Source organism: Mastigoproctus giganteus, chromosome 8 (genome assembly GCF_048544385.1).
Source record: "Mastigoproctus giganteus isolate SK-2022 chromosome 8, ASM4854438v1, whole genome shotgun sequence".
NCBI lineage: Eukaryota > Metazoa > Arthropoda > Arachnida > Uropygi > Thelyphonidae > Mastigoproctus > Mastigoproctus giganteus.
Window position 1 is genome coordinate 170685235 of NC_143582.1, and position 20958 is coordinate 170706192.

At 35.6% G+C, this 20958-nt stretch overlaps 2 protein-coding genes across 5 annotated transcripts in view; one reads left to right on the forward strand and one right to left on the reverse strand.

The window, feature by feature from the left end:
- Positions 1–1386, forward strand: part of LOC150082002 (uncharacterized) — a 445992-nt gene extending 444606 nt beyond the window's left edge. For all 3 annotated transcript variants that reach the window (XM_090379046.1, XM_090379045.1, XM_090379048.1), the window contains one exon: positions 350–1386. In XM_090379046.1, the coding sequence (XP_090235172.1) occupies positions 350–628 (279 nt within the window). In that variant the 3' untranslated portion in view covers positions 629–1386. The remainder of the gene's footprint in view (positions 1–349) is intronic.
- LOC150082003 (uncharacterized) overlaps positions 1–20958 on the reverse strand; it is a 422573-nt gene that overhangs the window by 155531 nt on the left and 246084 nt on the right. The window contains exon 7 of one of the 2 annotated variants that reach the window (XM_090379049.1): positions 2033–2787. The exons of the other annotated variant lie outside the window; for it this stretch is intronic. Coding sequence (XP_090235175.1) covers positions 2737–2787 — 51 coding nt within the window. The 3' untranslated portion in view covers positions 2033–2736. Of the gene's footprint in view, positions 1–2032; positions 2788–20958 lie in introns of those variants that run through there. 2 annotated transcript variants of the gene reach the window in all.

Below are 20958 nucleotides of genomic sequence, written 5' to 3' on the forward strand. Positions count from 1 at the left end.
CTGTTCTACAACAAATGGATGCAAGTCCTGTTTCTAGATAAAATTATTATCTAAAGATAAGCTTCAAAAACAATTATTAATCATGTGGTCAGGTATAAGTACACGTGCCTTGAGTGACTGGGGTTCAAGCCCATGACTGTTAAATATGGTGCTGTTACTTGTATTCTTCTCTGACCATGTCGTCATACTAGAGTATAAACAGAAAATTTATTTATTTATTATTAACTATACAAGTAATTATTTTTGTATGACAATTTTTGTGTTTGCAATATAACATATCATAAACACAAAAGTAACCTTTTTGTTTTAAAATTCATGATTCTAAAATTTGCTTTTATATTTGTTTTAGCTATTACTGGAAAGCAAACGAGATAAGCTTTGTGAGCAGCATGAAGATGCCCGTCGTTTAAAGGAAAATATTGACAGGCGAAGTAATCAGGTATCCACATTCCTTCGGCATTACTTGTCCAGTGAAGAATACTCCAACTATGACCATTTTATTAAGATGAAATCAAAACTTTTAATGGACATTAGAGAAACCAGTGAGAGGATAAAAGTAGGAGAGGAGCAGCTATCAGCCTTGCAGAACAATTTTCACATTCAGATTTGGAAATGTGCCAATTCTTAACCAGATGGTCAGCCTTAAGCAGGTAGTTCCTTTATCTCCTACTGCTTGGCTGAGGGTCTGCAGGTTTCAGGCAAGCCAAGTAGTAGTGATGACAGCACCATGGAACCTTGCCAATCAAGGCTTGTGTTGGTGCCATAAACAGTTCTACAAACTGCTTCAGTAACAGTTTGTGGAGTCTCCCTCCTGGCTGTGCCATAACCAGAGACTGAGGAACTGTATATATAAAAATATTACATTATATCACATCTTGTCATCCTCAACTCAACCATAGCTGTGTGCATTCCCTGTGCTGATTGTTTTACAACTGGTGATGCAGAAACTGTCATGGGCCTATACCATAAAGAATATCATTCCTTTGATGTATTTATCATTCTGTTTGGCTTCATTGGTTTTTACAACCAGGGCTTTCAGGCTAATGTTTTGTATTGTTTTAGAGTAATGCTGATCTGACTAAGCACTTAATGTGAATCTCATCCCAACAGTTTTATAATTATGCGGTTTCAAATGACATCTCTGTCTAGGAGTCTGTTTATGATAAATAAGTAGAAATACTATCCATTATTGCAGCTCGCTGTGCATTTATAAATAGGAATGTTTCTTACAGTTCTGGGGATTTGCTGGAGATGTGTTACCCAGGGTTCTTTACAGAGTTTGTTGATAGTATTTTTGTAGAAAACCTTAAATAATCCAGGGTTATTTTGTCGGATGTACATAGCTCTCATTATGTACTCCATGCTGACTTTGGTTCAGCTGATGTTACAGAGGGTTGTTCATTGCAATAAAATGTCATGTATATAAATAAAAATAATTGTTTTTTATTTAAAAAGGTTTAATTTCATCCATAATGAAAAATTGACTACTGAATTATTTTTTCACAAGATTTAAACATTGTAATAACACAGATATTTTTGTTTTATCATTTTTATAGTTAATTTCACCCACAAAGTTTTGTAATAAATCACCACTGTAAGATAAGTGGAATGAAGTCTCATATCTCAAGTAATTAATGTTTACCTAGACCTTTTCCATATTGGGAGGGGGTTCAAACCTATTGTATGCACCAAGAAGGAGTTGTGATAGATTTTTTTTTTTTTGTTTGTTTGTTTAATACCTTGAAATTTCTATACCCACCACACAATTCAGTTCTTCTTTCTGCAAGAAAAAAAAAGACCTAAAACAATCCACAAAGATATGGGTGCTGTTTAGGAAGAAGACTGCCAAGGTACAGTATTGCACACTGTTGCGATGTTGTATAAACTATTCAAATGTGGAAGAACCTCAGTGCATGATGAAGAAATCCCAGGATGCCCAGAAACTGCTGTAAGCAAAGTGTTGCAAAAATTGAGGCATTAATCCTGCAAGTTTCCATATTAGAATCAAGGAACTAGCTGCAGAACTCCAAATTTGTGTAGGGTCTGTGTAGAACATCCATCAACAGTTGCATAAGAATAAAGTGTCTGCTTGATGGGTCCCAGACTTCTGACCTCTTATCAGAAGAGCACAGTGTGCACATGAAATGTCGACGTGCCAGAAAAAGCAGAGAAGTTTTTTCTTTTAGGGCTAGTCACCATGGATGAAACTTGGATACATCACTATGATCTTGAAACTGAACAAATGTCAAAATGATGGAAGCATGCAGAATCGCCCCCACTCCCTCCAAGGCACAAAGGTGCAACAGTGCTGTCAATCTTTTGAGATTAGCATGGTGTAATTCTAACATATTACATTCAAAAAGGCTGTACTGTGATGGCAAAGCATTATTTCAACTTTCTCATAAAGCTGTGTTCTGCAATAAAAGAAAAAAGACAGTGAAAGCTGTCAAAAGGTGTGCACCTGCTCCACAGTAATGCCCCTGTGCATTCCTCGCATGCTGCAGTGAGGTGTGTGACCACAAATATGGGTCTGAAATATTGCCACATCATGCTTACTCCCCTGACCTTGCACTCTCGGATTTCTTCCTCTTTTCTACGCCGAAGTCTCTTCTTCGTGGTTTGAAGGACAGAAGGCATCTACAATACTGGTCTGTGGAAGTTTATTGAGAGGTGGCAAAAATGTCTTTTTGTATGGTTGGTTACTATGTTGAAAAAGTGTAATACATGGTGTTTGTTTCAGCCCTCATTGTATTTCAGGAATCTTGCATGCTTCAGTTGTGATTGCTCCTAGAACATGAAAAAAAGATTACCAATATTTGAAATACAGTGTAAGCCCATGTAATCTCAAATTAAATGGTCATCTATTAACAAGTCATGTGAAACAAAACTGAAATATCCAATGATGTACAGTAGAACTTCGATTGTCAGTCACCCTATTTACTGTCACTTAACCCCACTATGCCATAATGCATTGTGATATTAGCACCATGTGTCACTCAGTCTTTGTTTACAACTCATTGTATATGGTTGAACTTTAACCTCTTGTTTCATATTTTAATAATTTTTATTCAGTAAACCCATTGAAATGATAGCGAAACGTAAGAGAGTAATGTTGGGATTATCACAAAAAATTTAAATAACCAATCGTCTAAGAAAAGGTGAAAATGCTACAAGTATAGCAGCAGTTTATGGAATAGGAAGAACAACAGTAAATGACAAAGTGTGATGCAGACAAAATGAAAACCACGTGTCAAAAATGTAACCCACTGACGTTAATGTTAAGTCATAAAACAGTGAAGCTTGCTAAAAAATGAACAATTGGATACTGCAATGTTTCCTTCAAAAACGTAGCCAAGGAATTCTATTGTCGGGACCTATAATAATCGAAAAAGCCATTGAAATCAATAAAAAACTAGGTGGAAATTCTTCATTCAAGACTAGCATCGGCGGTTGGACAAATTTAAGTTTTGCCATGGTATTTGACAGTTGTCGATCCAGGGTGAGAAGCTAAGTGCAGATAGCACAACAATTTCTGTTCATTGTGAAAATCTACAGAAGGAAATGGCTGATCAAAGTTGGGTTAAAGACCAAATATACAACTGCGATGCAACTGGCCTTAATATCACTATAAATGGTATGTGCTAATGCCAGCAGTAGTCATAAATTGCCTTTGGTTGTTATACGAAAACCAAAAAAGCCTGGATCATTTAAAAATATTAATTTAAATGTTTTGCCAGTTAAATATTTCTCACAAAACAATGCGTGGATGAGCCAAGATATATTTCACGATTGGTTTCATAAAATATCTGTACCACGTGTAAGATCACATTTGGCATCAAAAGGTTTACCACAATATGCAATGCTACTGATGGAAACGCATCTACTCATCCCATACACGTATATGATTTAAAAAGCGATGAGGGAAAAATATCATGCCACTTTCTGCCAGAAAACATGACATCTCTCATTCAACTAATGGGCCAAGGCGCGATTGAGAGTATGAAATGTCGTTATTACAAAACGTTCATTCAAAAACTTGTTTCGGTAGAAAATAAATTACATGTGATAGAGCTTTGGAAAAGCTATACTATAAAAGATGCAATTTTCAATGTTGCTGATGCCTGGAATGATGTTCCAGTTCAAACAATACAAAGAAGCTGGAATAAGTTCTGGCTAGAAATATATTAAAGTGATACAGAAACCATTCCAAAAGAAACTAATTTTTCAATTATGTTTGAATGTTCCTGGTTTTAAAAATATTTCAATGGAGGAAGTTGGATATGGACAAAATAGACATTGGAATTGCACAGAGTGATGACAATTTTGGGTGATTCTGAAACTGAAGAAGAAAAAGCTGCTGCTGCTGATGGAACAACAAACATAATTAGCCACCGTGAAGCTGAAACATTGTTGTAGTAGTAACGGAGGCATGTGATGCAAGAAAGCAAGCTTATGTAGCATCAGCCAAAAAAAAAAAAAAAATAATAATAATAATAATAATTTCACATATCCATTCCCTCTAAAAGTTTGTCCAGTTCCTCCTTGAATTTATTTAAGCTATCAACTTGCACCCATCTATTCTATGACTGTCTTTCTTCAATTTGAATTTATGCCCCCTTAGGTTTGTAATCTGAGCAAGCGGAAGAATCTAATCAGAATACAGCGTGCTCAACCCATTCAAGGCCTTATACAAATCAGATCACCTCGCAGGTGCCTAGTCTCCAGGCACTGTAATTGCAGAACTAAAGCCTTTCTTGGTAAGAGGACCCCCATTGTTCTTGTCACCAATCTTGTTGCCCTTCACTGTACATTCTCAAGCAACTCTACATATTTCCTAAAATGAGGCTTCCAGACCTGCATGCAGTATTCAAGGCGTGACCTGACCATTGCCTTATATAAAGGGATAACACCCCGTTTTCTCTACTAGCAAAATTCCTGTAAATATCCCATGATCTGCTCTGGCATCCTGTCTGCATTGCTCAGAAAATTTCATATCAGCACAAATACTCAGAGATCTTTTTCATTTTCTACTACCACACAGTTGATACATTTCTTTGGTAATTACTTTTACTCATATGCAGTACTTTGCATTTGTCAATGTTGAATTTCAGTTGCCACTTTTCAGCCCATCTACCCAAATTTTCTAGATCCTGTTGCAGCAGCAGCACACTGCCAGTACTGTCATTAACAACCCTGCCAACCTTCATATCGTTTGCAAACTTGGACCTGATACACCTGAAACCTTAAGCCTGATACACCATCATCAATATCATTTATCAATACAGAAAACAACAATGGAGCCAACACTGAACCCTGAGGGACTCCACTAATAACATTAGTCCACGATAAGCAGTGTCCATTGATTACTACTCTGCCTTCTCCCCCTCAACCATCCCTTTATCCATAGCAGCAATTTGCCTCCAATGCCACACTGCTCCAATTTGTGCAGCAGTATTCCATGTGCAACAGTATAAAAAGACTTTCTAAGTTCCAAATATGATATCAAAATTATTCTTTGCTTCCAGTTCCTTTGTGACTACATCATAGTATTGAATCAAATTGGTCAGACAAGACTTCCCCTTAACAAACCCATGCTGTGTCCGAGCTATAACTGAAGTCTTGTCTAGATGATCCTGCAATGCTTCTTTAACCAGTGCCTCCATTAATTTCCCTGGAACAGAAGTTAAACTAACAGGTCTGTAATTACCTATGTCTCCCTTTGATCCTCCTTTGTGGATTGGGGTCACATTTGCACATCTCCAGTCCATGGGTACCTCCCCTGAGTCCAGGGAAGTTCTCATAATTATGGCTAACAGGCTTGCTTACTTCCTTTGCCACCTCCTTTAATATAACTGGATAGATTCCATCCACCCCAGGTGCCTTTCTTATGTTTATCTTCAACAATTTCTCCTCCACTTTACTCTCAGTTATTACAAGATTATCTAGCTTACTGCCAGAGTTTAATACACCTCTGGTATTCCCCTCCCTGAATAACCCCTCCTGTGTGAATCTAGATGCAAAATATTCATTTAATTTGTTAGCTACCTGATCAGGATCATCAACAGTTGAACCATCGATATCAAGTGGATCAATCTGATTCATCCCCTTCCTTCTAGAGTTTACATAAGAAAAGAACTCTTTGCATCCTTTGCCAAAGATTTCTCGTAATCTGCCTTAACCTCCTTTGTGACTTGGTTACAGACCAGCTTATATCTATCATAGTCTTCTGTGTCACCTGAATTTTATATGTATCCCATGCATTTTTCTTCTCTGTCATATGTCTAATTAGTTCATCTGACATCCATGTAGGCCTAAATCTTGAACAATATTTCTTAGTTGGTATGAAAAGCCGAATAGCTTCCAAATTTACTTCTTTGAATGCTTCCCATTTTGAATTTGCTGTTGGTAACATCGTCAGTTGATCCCACCATACAGAATTTAAATACTGTCTCAGACCACCACAGTCACCTTTACGAAAGCAAAAACCCTTTCCTTTACCTCTGATGGTAGTTACCTCTTTGATTAAATCCCACTTCAGCAAACTGATCACTGCCACCTAGTGGTTCCTTTATCTGCAGATTCTTAATGCGTGAAGAATCACTACTGATAATCAGATCAAGAGTATTACTCCCTCTAGTTGCCTCCTGAACATGCTGATGTAGAAAACAATCATCCAATAAATCCACAAAAGCCTTGTTAGTGTGTGAGTGACAAACCCACAAATTCCAGTCAATCTCTGGAAATTAAAATCCCCCATTATAAGACACTCTGATTTACTGGCCCACTCTATTTCTCTTCACAATTGCTCATTATACTCATCAGATTCATTAGGCCTATAACACACACCTACTCTCATTTTTTCTTTCCCAGTGCTTATGTCACACCAAACAGACTCAACATTGCATTGTTCACCAATATCAATTGGATTCACTTCCTTAGATTTTATGTGTTTTTTAACTAACAGCATAACCCCTCCTCTCTTCCTGCCCTGTCTATCCTTTCTGTGCACGTTGTACTCCCCAAATTCCAATTCTACACTGCTTATGTCTGTGTTTTTTTTTATGTTAACCCCAAACACGAGTGGTATTAGAACCTATAGTACTTAGTACCGTGCTTGGGTTGGACGTTGAGAAGACGAAAGAAGATATTTGTTGACATTGGACTTGAACTTCTGTAGACTGTAATTTTCAGGAAATACATATGAAGGAAGGTTTTTTCCAGAAAACAGCAGTTGAATGAATAAACGAGGAAGATCAAAAGTTGGTTCTGTGAGTTTGAAGTCAGACAGTAAATGGATGTTGGCTGGTAGCAGCACATGTTTGGACTGTTTTGAAAGAGAGAGTGGGAATTATAGAAGCCAATTCAGAAGAACAGTGCCCAAGGAAATATCTGTAGAAGAGGCATGCAGCAGAAACAGTATGTCTGTGAGACAGCGAGTGGAGAGACTTTGTTAGAGATGAATCATTAATTAACCTAACTGCCCTCTTCAGAACGGAATCAAGAAGCCTGTGAGAGAGGTGTGACACGTCTCTGATATCCCAACAATATCTGCCTTTGATGTCTTGACTAGCACTTCAAGCTTATCGAATTTATTAACTATACTCCTAGCATTGGTGTACATGCAAGTATACATTCACCTGTTTGTACTCTTAGTTACCCTAACACAACCCATGTATCTACTTGTTCCACTACTTATATTAAGTAAAGATCTCCTTTCTGTTTTTCTTAACATCCTTTGCCAAAGATTTCTTGCAATCTGCCTTCGCTTGCCTAACCACCTTTGTGACTTGATTACAGACTAGCTTATATCTGCCATAGGCCTCTGTGTTACCTGATAATTTATATGCATCCCATGCATTTTTCTTCTCTGCCATGAGTCTTATTAGTTCATCTGACTTCCATTTAGGCCTAAACCCTGAAAAATATTTCTTAATCGGTATGAAAAGCCTAGTAGCTTCCACGAATAGTTCCTTGAATACTTCCCACTTAGAATTTGCCGTTGGTGACATCAGTTGGTCCCACTGTACAGAATTTAAAAACTGTCTGAGACCACTGTAGTCACCTTTACGGAAGCAAAAACCTTCCCTTTACCCTCTGATGGTAATTATATCTTTAAATAAATCCCACATCAGTACACTGTGATCACTGCCACCTAGTGGTTCCTTTATCTGCAAATTCTTTATACATGAATAATCACACGTGGTAACCAGATCAAGAGTATTACCCTCTCTTGTTGCCTCTTGAACATGCTGCTGCTGCAGAAAACAATCATCCAATAAATCCACAAGTCTTGTCAAAATACATCGAGTGGTTCGAGGTACAAGAAAAAGCAGATGCTATGCAAGTGTTACTTTTGTGTAAAATTTGCAACATTGCCTCTCAAAAGGCTTGCGGGATAACGAAACAAAAGAAATCGACTGACTTTTTTTTTTAATAAAGAAATTTAATTACGTAATATTGTTTTCTTTTAAATTTTTTTATTACATTACTGGACAAAATATTAAGTCAAAATATATTAAAATAGTAAAGTAGTAAGTCAAAATATTAAAAATAGGTATGTATGTAGATATCTGTACTATGATTTTTTGATAACCCAGTAAAAAATAAATAATAATTAAAGTTTAATTCTATTATCTGTCTACTTGATTATCCATCATGGTCTCAGTCCTGTACCCTGATGGACAATTGATGTTCTACTGTACATCAGTTTACTAGCTGCAGATAGAATATAGAATTTTAAGTGTACAGTTGTAGAAAGCAAATTTATCTAATTACAAAGAATGTGATTGTTTGAAGACTACTATAGAAAACACTATTAAACTAGTACTGAAACCAAACTACTACAGTAATGAATGTTATACTTGGCAAGGTGCAGATCTGATAAAAACAACTAAAGTTTCAGCTCTAGCACTGCAAATGCACAACTTTCTGCCCAAGGAGGCACCGTAACATCCACCAGAGTGCCACAACAAATAAAATAAAAACAAATAATCGCAAGGACCTCTTTTTTTTTTTTTTTTTTTTCAGCCAATGACTGCTATCAAACAAAACATCAACAATGTCTCTATACAATCAAGATACCAAACTGAAGTAATGAACAAACAGATAAAAAAAATATAGAAATAATGTACAAGTAATACCCCAAGTTGTGTAAGTGATGCTTTGAAATAAATTGAGCAACTCAAAAGATTAGTTTTCCAATATTAATGAAAAATTCAGGATTCTTTGTAATTTCTTGTGATATAAAATTGCATGCATAGAATAAGGTGGGGGGGGGGGAATTAAACCTCAGATCAGGCACTTTCTGAATGAATGATGTGTATAAACTTCTGAAGGCTTCAGAGTCTGCTTATTAATGAAGGTAGTGAATGTTGTCTGACACGTGGTACTATTTCTTCCAGTATGTTTTTTCATGTGTTTACATCTGTCATCAATCTTAAAACCTTCACATACCTTTCTTCCTTCATTTGAATCATTTTAAATAAAATACGACAAATAATATTCCAAATGTTTAAAAGCTTTGATCATTCCACTTGTTGTCAATATTTGTGTTGCTTGCCCTTCTTCCTGAGTGTTTTCTTTTTGTTGGGCATTGAAGAACTCAATTTAATTTTCGTTAATTAGTTCTTGACAATGGGACTCAGCAATTTTTCAACATTTTCTTCATCCACTTCAAGGCTATTGATTTTGCCAATCCAACAACTTCATCTATTGTATTTGTAAAATTGTTTTGGATCCCAACTACACCAGGCTCAAGTTTATTCCACACACTCCAAAGTAACTCTGTCTTACTTCACATCAGGATTCTCCAAAATTCTTTGTATATTTTCTTTTTTTTTTTTTTTTTTTTGTATCTAGTTTTTTTTGTATCACGAATAATTAGATTGGTAAAATAGTTCACAAACAAAGCACTTGTGACTCAACTTTTTTTTTTTGGTTTCCAAAAAATGCCATTGTCATATAATCATCTTAGTTAAACACTTTCCTAGGTTCATAATTTTGGTCATCAAGTACTTCCTTCCATATGCTTGTAAAATTTTTGGTGGCTTCTTTGTCAGCAGCAGTAGCAACTTTCACATCAATTTTAAATTGAGGAAGCAATAATGGTCTTTGAATTTCTGGAACTATCTGCCACTAGCATTAAATTAAATGACTTGGCCTTTGGTTCATCAATTTTTAAAGACTCATAAATGTTTTGGGCTTTTTCTCTTGAATCACCTGTGTAGAAACTGGAACATTTTCTTGGTTTTGATGATTTCACTCCATGAAACTAAAATCCTTTTCATTTTCTCCATAATTGCTGGTTGAATGACAAACTCAGCTGTTTTCATACATATGGCACTTTTACATGATTCTTTAATTTTATCAGCACTGTCTCTAATTGTTTGTTATTTGTTATTTGGTTTTTAGGAGCATTAGCAACTAAGGCCATATTGCTCTGTGAATATGCGGTGGTCATTCCCTGACCTTTCCGCATCCTCCGTATTTGGTGGTGACGAGCTCGAACCCCGATCTAATCAAGAAGCGTGTGCTACGCACTGCTGCTCCTTCCCACCTGGCTACGGAGGCACCTCTGTCTCTAATTGTACTAAGTGTTGATTCACGTAGCTGAGTCACTAATTTTGTCTTGTTTTTTCTCCACTCTTATAGCTTCTCTTCCAAGGTATTTGAAACTTTATTAGAACTCATATTGCAGGGTTCACACTTGGAAAACACACACACACAACAAATAGTTCTTTTTGTGTGTATTAAAATTTAAAATCTCTTAATTAAAAGGTAAATTAAAATCTGAAGCCAAACTGGGCAGAAATAACACTGGCTTAGGTCGTAGTTTAACATTGTAAAGGGTTTTCTAAGAAACAGTTGTAGGTAGGAAAGAGGGGAAAACAAAATTTTTAATTGCAATTCCATCTATTATAACTCATGTATTTGATATTATATACAAATTAAAAAATTCATTAAAAACTGAAATTTCTGAAAAAAAAAAAAAAAAAAAAAACCCACAAAAATAGCACTAATGTGAAATCATCACAATTTGAATTCACGTAACTCGAGGAATTACAATTTATATGGCTTGGCCACTGTCCTCTATGGTTTAAAAAGAACAAACAGAATTCTAATTCCTCATTATAAATCCAGATTTAAAATGATAGTGCACGTGGACAAATAAGAACAGCATATGAAACAAGCAATTAACTGAAAAATTTTTAGACTTAACCTTTTTTGTACTCCTGATCCAAAGTGCTACATCTATTTGACACTGTTTTACTATAAAACTTAATTTTTAGTTGTATTGGAAGTCTTATCTTATCTCCTTCAATTTGAATTTATGCCCACTCATATTAGAATGCCATCAGCCTCGAGATTGCCCAATCCACTTAAAGCCTTAAACCTCTCTGAGCAGTGCAGACGGGCTGCAAGAGTAGCTCATGGTGTCTTGTCAATGATATACAGGAATTTTTCTAGCAGGGATAAGGAGGTGATTATTCCCTTGTATAAGGCAATGGTCAGGCCACACCTAGAGTACTGTATACAGGTCTGAAGGCCTCATTTTAGGAAAGATGTAGAGCTGTTGGAACGAGTACAGAGAAGGGGACAACGAGATTGGTGAAGGGAACAAAGAGTTGGTGTTACCAACAAAGGCTTGTCTGCAAATTGGAGCCTCTGGAGACTAAGCACCTGCAAGGTGATCTAATTGAGGTGTATAAGGCATTTGAATCGATTGAGCAAGCTCAATGCAAATGGGATTATTCCTCTTTCTCAGATTACTCACCTGATGGGACAAATTCAAATTGAGGAAAGACAATTATAGAATAGATGTACAGAAATTCACCTTTAGCCAGTGGGTGGTTGATTGTTGGAACAAACTTCCATTTGTTGTCATGGGGCAGCTTAAATAAGTTCAGCTCAAATAATCTGCAACTTAAATAAGTTCAAGGCAGAACTAGACAAACATTTGGAGTGAATGGATGGGTGAAATCGGAAGGTTCTTTTGGCTGATGCTATATAAGCTTGTTTTCTGCATCATATGCCTCTACTAATGCTAAAGAGACTTCTTTTAATATGTCTTATCTTGCCTAACTTCCTTTGTGACTTGATTGCAGATATAGCTTATATCTACTGTAAGCGTCTCTGTATTCCCTGATCACTTATATGCATCCCACATATTTCTCTTTTTTTTTTTCTGCCACAAGTCCATCAGTACAAATCTAAGCCTTGAACAGTATCTCTTAGTTGGCATAAAAAACCTAGCAGCTTCTACAATTACTTCCGTGAATTCTTCCTATTTAGACCGAATGATCCCATTTGATCCACTGAATTTAAAAACTGTTTTCACACTGTATCTCCAAGTTTTATAATTTGTAATTATAAAACTTGGTAATTTGTAATTTTGTAATTTACTGAAGAGATATGAATGGTTAATATGTATTTAAAATAATACCTTAGGTGGGGTTATTCTGTCGTTGGGAGTTTGGTGAAAGTTGATAAATTGCCAGTTGACAGATTGTTTTTTGGGAGAGGGAATTTTTGGTAAACCGGGTTACAATGTGGTCAGACGACAAGCCTCCTCTGAGCACAATAAACTCTGAGGTCAAATTAGTTTGAACCTGTCACTTATACTGCTTTTATTATTCTAATATTTGGGGGGTTATGTTTGGACATCCGGGTTACAAAGCGGTCAGATGAAGAGCATTGTCTGAGCGCAATAAACCCAGGAATCAAAAATGAGAAGTCATTTCTCTAGATAATAACCTTTATCTTAGTCATGATGAAAGTCACCAGTTTTTAGACAACCAGGTACAAATGGGCCACTGGCCATTTATTGGTGCTATCAAATGGTAGTTCTAACTGGGTTCAGACTATTTTCAATAACTGTATTGGGATTCGCATTGGGGTGGTGTAGGTTGAGGTTTGCAAGTATGGCCGCTTTAATATGATGTCTGATGTAATTGGCAAATATATTATTCTTGATGAGAATATCTATCAGTTTTTTTATAGGTATATGTATTTGCATTAACACATGATTTCATTCATACAGGTTCCTTCCGCCATCAGAAGCAGCCCCCCCCCACTAACTCAAATAAACATCCAAAAACCCTCTTAAGGCTATCAGAACATCTGCATTGACATAGGGCATATTGCCTACAGCAATTTCACCATCATGCCACAGTCAATGAAAAACGCGGCTGCGATCATTTAGTCAACACACATAAAGCAACCAGAAGGCGGGAATTTGATCTCTTTTTCAGTCTGATCACCAAAGTACAAGAAGGAAGTAAGGACCTATTCTCATTTAATCTGATACATACCTGTTGGGCTTTGTGTTGCCTATCCCAGTTTGCTGATTCTGACATTATTTTTATAAAATTTAAATTTAACACATTATCTTTTCTCATTATCACCTCATTTATTTTCTATACAATCACCTAGAAATTAAACTCAAGCAAAACTGGAATGCGGACAACAGAAATGGGAATGTATGAGACAATCTTTTAGTCTAGCTATCGGTCTGCTCAAAGCCCCTGAAGAAGTAGCAGACCGATGACCAAGTGGAAGAATGTTATTTTCATTTTTTCATTATTTTCACTATTCTAATTTTATTTTCCTTTACATTCTATTATTAGCTTTCGCCTTTAGTATATAGGCCTTCCAGACTAAAGCTAGTTTTCTTTTACTAACCTGTTAGTTTGGTCTATATACACCTAATTCCCTACAGATAAGATACCATATAATAAAATTTTTTTCAGAGTTTTTAGGAGTTTTTTCTTTCAAGTATCAACAAAATTAAAAATGTGAACGTTAATTGCAAAAAATGAATGTTAAACATTCAAAAATACTGCACGCGTAGCTATACAATACAGTACACCCCTCTTTACGATATTAATCCATTCTAGGACACCATGATATCGCAAAAATATCGTAATGTGAACCCAATAACAGCTGTTTTTTGGTAATTCGTTCCACGACCTCAGAAGCTGAAATTTTTGTTATATAACTCTCTAAAAAATTGTTTTTAGTGTAAATTGTATTAGTTACCAATTCAAATCATTAAAATGCACAACAATTTCATTGTTATCATATATTTTGTTATAAGAACTGATTTTGAACGCTTTTGTGATATTTTTCTAAAGCACATTTCTGGAGGTCACTACCATAAAACAATATGTACTTTCCAGTTTATTGGGCTTTTCTGTTACTGCAAGCAATTATAAACAGGTAGTAAACTCCATGTTATTGCATTTGTGAAAATACTGATAGCTGGAATTGTTTTTTACGTTATTATGGTGAAATGTGTTTCCCCTTTACTAAAACCTTCAATTGTATAAAAAAACAAATAAATTTTCAGAATCTTCTCCTCATTCCTTTTTTTTTTTAAGCTTTGTAAACTTGTTACTCCATGCAAATCGTGTTAGTTGCAATTTGTGCATTCCGTTAAAAAATGCTTATGCATGCTATTAAAATTTATAAAGAAAAGAGAAGATTATCTTGGAAACAAATGCCTCTTGAAGCATTTCTGAAGACGACGACCCCTTGTGCAATAAACCGAGTGCCGAGCCAATAATGAGCGATCAACGAGTGTGCATTTAGTCGATGATGAAGAATAAACATTCTTTAACATTTGTAAGTCATAAATAACTTCCTTGATTTTACAGGCTACATTTTCCTTTCTTTAGACAAATCAGTCATTGTTTAAACATATAATTAGCTAACTAATTTCACTGTTGAGAAATTAGTTACCCCTATTTTTAACATTATGTCTATGGGTAATATATTCCTGCTTTACGAGTTATCGCTTTATGAGTGTGCGTTAGGAATGAATTAACTCATAAAGTCTGAAACTACCTGTATAATATATATAGATTACAAAAACATGAAACGTGAAAATAATAACACTATTTTATAATTGATTTATTTTATTAATATATTTAGTACATTCTTTTTTTTTTATTCGTTACATATTTATTATATGTAACGAATACAACATCATATATTATATATGTTGTATAAGATATAAGCAGTACCTATACAATTGCGAAAATAAACATGTGAAACAAAATGAACTGAAAAAATAAAATATAAACAATGAATTATATAAGTAAAAGTTAATATATTTAAAAACATTAAATAAATATTTAAGTAAGCTGCACAATGTATATCGTGGTATTACTTTTCAAAAAATGTGCCGCAATACCAGATTTCTGTATCGGAAGGGTATGCACCTGGTGACCTTACTCTGGCTACACCACTGAATAGTAGTAATCCTCTATTGCACGAAAAGTAAGAGAGAAACAATAGGCGTTTTATTCTGAAAAGTCCCTTGCGGTAAAATCAAGCAGGAAGTTACCCTTTACGTTACTGAGCAGGCTCTATGGGTGTGCAAGTGAAGCACATAATTTTGGGATAATACAGTCTACTTAATGCAACCAGCACATTGTTTTTATTGATTCTGTTGTAATTACCGAAGGAGCAACGAACAGAATATTTAATGAAAATTTATTTTATGATCAGTTGATTTTTTTAAATTACAAAAACTGGGATGCAAGTGTGAAATCCGTGAGAATGCCCTAAAAACTAGGACGTCCTCGGAAACGAGGATGCCTGGTAACCTTATTTAAGTAAATCTGCATTTTTCACTGTCTATTGTTAAGATATTTGCAACCATTTTTAGAATTTTAAATTAGTCAATCAGACCTCTAACGAACTCCTTTATAGCTATTTTTTCTATTTAGAGAATTTTTTGAATTTCCCTTGGTAATTGCATTCAAAATAGTTTTCATTGAGTAAAGAATATTTTCATTTAACAAACGGAATAGGAGAGACTTAAGGGTATGCACTTCTCATCTTCAGGCACTTAGTGCTGCTGCTAAGCATGAATTAAATTTTAAGAGAGCTAAAGGGATTACCATTCTACAACTTTGTGGTTACTCATAAAACTTATTTGGCCACAGCCCCACATACCAAGAAGTTGTGCTGGTGAACAGTGAGCAGATCAAGGGGTATTCCCAAATTCTCTAACAGGGAATTAGCCGAAAATGATTTTCTTTTACCCTGACAAATAATCATCTGTTGTTCTGTGGAAGTACATCATCCACACTGTCTGTAAATTTCACCTATCTCTGTTTACAGAATCACAGACTCACAGTACCTGAATATCCAAATGACTCCGACATTTTGGACAATTTAAAAAAATTCTAATTTAAGAACTAGTGACAATATCGATGAGAGGGAAGGAAAATGAGGCCAATGAAGGTATTAAAACTTCTAAACATGAAGTGTTGGCAGCTTTCGAAACTTCATTGAGGGCTACAGTGGGAAGAAAATGTTCCTGAAAATACAAAGTATGTTAAAACTAGGGTTACCAGATGTCCTCGTTTCCGAGGACGTCCTAGTTTTTAGGGCTTCCTCGTGGATTTTTAAAATCCACTTGCATCCTAGTTTTTGGGATTTTAAAAAAATCATTTCGTCATAAAATGTATTTCATTAAATATTCTGTGTGTTGCACCTTCAGTCAATACAACAGAATAAATAAAAACAATGCGCTGGTTGCATTAAGCAGACTGCATTATCCCAAAATTACACAATTGGACTATCATCATCATTTGTCTAATTGAAAATCGATGCTAGTAGATTATTCAACCACTTTATGAATTTTAAGAAATTTGTTTCTGAGAAAAAGAAAGATATGTAATTGGGGAAACTTATTAGTCCACAGAATGTGGGCTGAATATTTTAATCAATGCAAGAGTTCCGAGCTTTTAAAAATTGTTCAATATACATTTTTTATTTTTGCTCACAATGGAAAGTAGAGTGCGTATTTTCAGTGATTAGCAATCAATGGGGCAACATTAGAAATAATATGGAAACAAATACTGTGAATAGTATTTTGTTGGTTAGGTATACATGCATATAATTTCAAAATGGATTGCAAAACATTTTATAATTACTTTGTAATTCAAACTTACTGAAAATGATTGGCAGTAAGTTTGGTAAATTTTAAAATGTACTTGTTTTTAAAACTAAAAATGTCCTAGATTTTGAATTCCAGATCTAGTGACCCTAGTTAAAACAAATGTGGATTTTTTTTTTTTAATGATCAATGTACACTAAAATCCAGTGTACAACAAAAGATAACCAAATATTATTCAAAATAAGTCTCAATATTGTGTACATCGTGTATGTATGGAAAAAAAAGTCGCATGTTAATATGTTATGTATTAATAAATTGTTTTGAAATGTTATAAAATTTATTTTTTCACATTTATTTCTGATTTATTTACCATCCTTTACTGTATTTCTGAACGTTGAATTATTTTTCATTGTGGAAAAGGTCATATTTCTTTATAACGAAATTTTTGTTTAATGAAATTTTGCAGGCAAACAATTGATTGATTTTGTTATATAGAGGTCCGACTGTAGATTTATTTTATTAGGGTTTATCCCATTTTCGCAGGTGTTCTGTTCATCTAAGAAGTAACACTCATTTTGGTAAACTTGTGTACCTTTTTTTTTTTTTTTTTTCCACTCGTCCCCTTTGGAAATATCATTTCCTAAGGGCTCATACTGGTTCCCGACTAGTTTTTCTGAATGAAGATTTCTTACAATGTAAATGCTGCTCAACATTAATAACATTGTATTTGTGCTTGTTCAACTTTTTTAGAAGCATCAGTTTTATTTGACTGCCTGTGCGACAGAGTGGTAACGAGATTGTGAGTGAATTAGTATTAAATAAATTTTAAAAAAAACTGTTTTAAACCGTAAAGTAAAAACTGAAAAGAATTACTAGTTTCTTTTCACCTTCCACAGTTAAGAAATCAAAAACAACTGAGAATGTGAATGAAGACTTAACTAAAGAGTTTTTGTTCCTGATGGTATCCATGTCCAACACCAAGGGATGACTGACATAAATGCCTGACCAAGGTTGCTGGACTGTTGATAAAAAAAAGACTGATGTGCGAAGTATAATTGGCAAATTATCAAAAAAGGGACCAGGCTGTGTATGCTGTGTATTATGCAAACAAATTGGAACTATTGGAGTGGAAAATAAGATGGGCATGAAGATTCCTAAAGATTGGGCAAACAATGAAGTTACCAATTTTGGCAAAAGCAGACAGCAACTACTAATGTATTTAGGTCACAGAGGTTCCCAAACTTTCTTGGTTCACGGTGCCCCTAGGCCAAAAGAAATACCTAACATTTCTATTTATTAAATAGTTAGGTCCAAACAATTTAATAAATATTTATGTCCTAACAACTTAGTAGCCATTTGAAAAAATAATACACATAAATTGAAAGAAAAAATAATATTTTCATTTCATTCTTAAATAACCACAATCACTAACTTATTTTCCCTCAAAAATTTAAAACATCCCAGAACACCACAGCACACAGTTTTGGAACTGTGGTTTTCAGAGAAAAAAATTTTCGCGCACTTCTAGCAGAGAAAACACAGCAGAGTCTGGGAAAGGCGAGTCACATGATCGATTATGTCACATGTCATCATCCACACAAAGGATCATGGGAGACAGGTAGTGGCACCACAACTGAAACAAGGCAGAGAGGGGTGACAGCCCCAATTAAAGCTGGCTTTCTTTTAGAGAGCCATTTGTTAAAAATTTATCAGCACACCCCTGGTTATACTCATCAAATTCATTAGGCATATAACACATCCCTACTCACATCTTTGCTTTACCAGTGCTTATGTCAACATTGCATTGGCCACTCAGTGCAACTGGATGCACTGCCTTACATTTTATGTGTTTCGTAACTCTACCTCACTTTCTATACTCCACATAAGCCCACCTCTCTTTCTGTACACATTGTACTCCCCAAATTCCAATTCTGCATTCCCTATATCTGTGTGACACATCTCTGATATCCCAACAATATCTGCCTTTGATGTCTTGACAAGCACTTCAAATTCATTAAATGCATTTACTATATTCCTAGCATCAGTGTACATGCAAGTATACATGCACCTGTTCTTACACTTAGTTACCCTGACACAGCCCATGTACAGTATTTACTTGTTCCATAATGATTTCCAGCAGTTCTTGAAATCCCCAGCAACTTGCTTTTCAGGTTGCCGCTCATTCCAATAGAAGCAGGGCAAGAATCACTTTCCCCTCTGCCTGCAGCTACTCAATCTATTAGTCTGTGAATTCCCCCAAGCTAGCAGTTTTCTGACCCACCTACCACTGCTTCAATGGCTTCAGTAAATATTCTTGCACCTTTTCTAGTTAAGTGTATACCATCCGTCTAGAAGCAGTCTCTCCTGTTAACAAGCATAGTCCATGCTGAGAAAAATTCCACTCTCGAGCCTTGCAGATTTCTACAGGGCTGAATTGATTGACAAGGCTCTAATCCACAGTAGTACATCACTATGTAAATCCCACATCAATACAAGACGATCACTGCCACCTAGTGGGTCTTTTATCTGCAGATTCTTAATGCATGTAGGGTTGCTGCTAATAATCAGGGATATTGCATTCTTTGATTGCTTCTCAGACATGCTGTGGCATAGAAAATAGTCATCCAATAAATACACAAAAGTCTTACTACTGTCTGAGTAAACAACCAACAGGGTCCAGTCAATATCTGGGAAGTTAAAAGCCCCTCATTATGAGATAACCTGATTTAATGGTCCATTCTATTTGTCCATACTTCTGTTCATTATGCTTATCACAGTCATTAGGTCTATAACACACTCCTACTCATTTTTATTTTCCCAGTGCTCTCATGTCACACCAGACTGACTCAACATTGCACTGGTCATCTATGTGAACTGGATGCACTGCCTTACATTTTATGTGCTTTTTAACTAGGAACATAACCCTTCCCGCTCCTTCTGTCCTTTCTATATGCATTGTAGTCCATATTAAAATTTTGTATCCCTGATGTCAGAGTGACAGCATCTCTCTCTCTCTCTCTCTCTTATCCCTACAATATCTGCTTTCAAGTACTTTTTAACTAGGAACATAACCCTTCCCGCTCCTTCTGTCCTTTCTATATGCATTGTAGTCCATATTAAAATTTTGTATCCCTGATGTCAGAGTGACAGCATCTCTCTCTCTCTCTCTCTCTCTCTCTTATCCCTACAATATCTGCTTTCAAGTACTTTAATCAGTACTTGAAATTCATCAAATTTATTTTTACTATGCCTCTAGCATTAGTGTACCTGTTCTTATTCTTTGTATGCCCAACACAGTCCATGTATTTGTTTGTTCTGTGAAGAAGCTCAAGAGGCCTTGAAAACCCTGACACCTAATTTTCCAGGATGCTACACATTCCAGTAGAAGCAATGCAAGAATCACTTGCACCTCTGCCTGAAGCTACTGTTAGTCTGTTCATCCGTGTACTTCCCCCTCTCCCGGCCAGTTTTCCAACCTACCCAACACTGCCTTGATAGCATTAGAAAATAATCTTGCACCCTTAGTATTCAAGTGTATCCCATCCCTGTAAAAACAGCCTCTCCTGTTAAAGAACATAGACCACATTGAAAACAATTCTGCCCCTTATACGATATCCCCAGAGTCAAATTAATTGGCAGGCCTTTCATCACATACACTCTCAGGTGGAATAGGACATACCAGGGTATATCTTATTCCACCTGTCCTTTTTTTTTTTTTTTTTTTTTGCACAATATATTTCCTACTTCCCTGAAAATCGAGTTGCCAACTACAGCAACTTCCTATGGAATCAAGGAAGTCTGCTGTGGAGGATTGCATTGTGTGGTTTGCTGCTGGAGCATGGACTCAAGCATTTGGCTGAGTAGCTGAGTGCTTGATAGATCCCTCTCTTTTAATCCTTTGAGTGCATCAACCCTATTTTTCAAGCTCTCATTAAGCCTATTAGAATGCTGAATTTACACTTAACCTCCTCGTGCTCTTTACAACAAACACACAAAGGTATCTCCCCCCATGTCTGTATCATGCTAAAGGTAGTTTCACAAAATAAGAA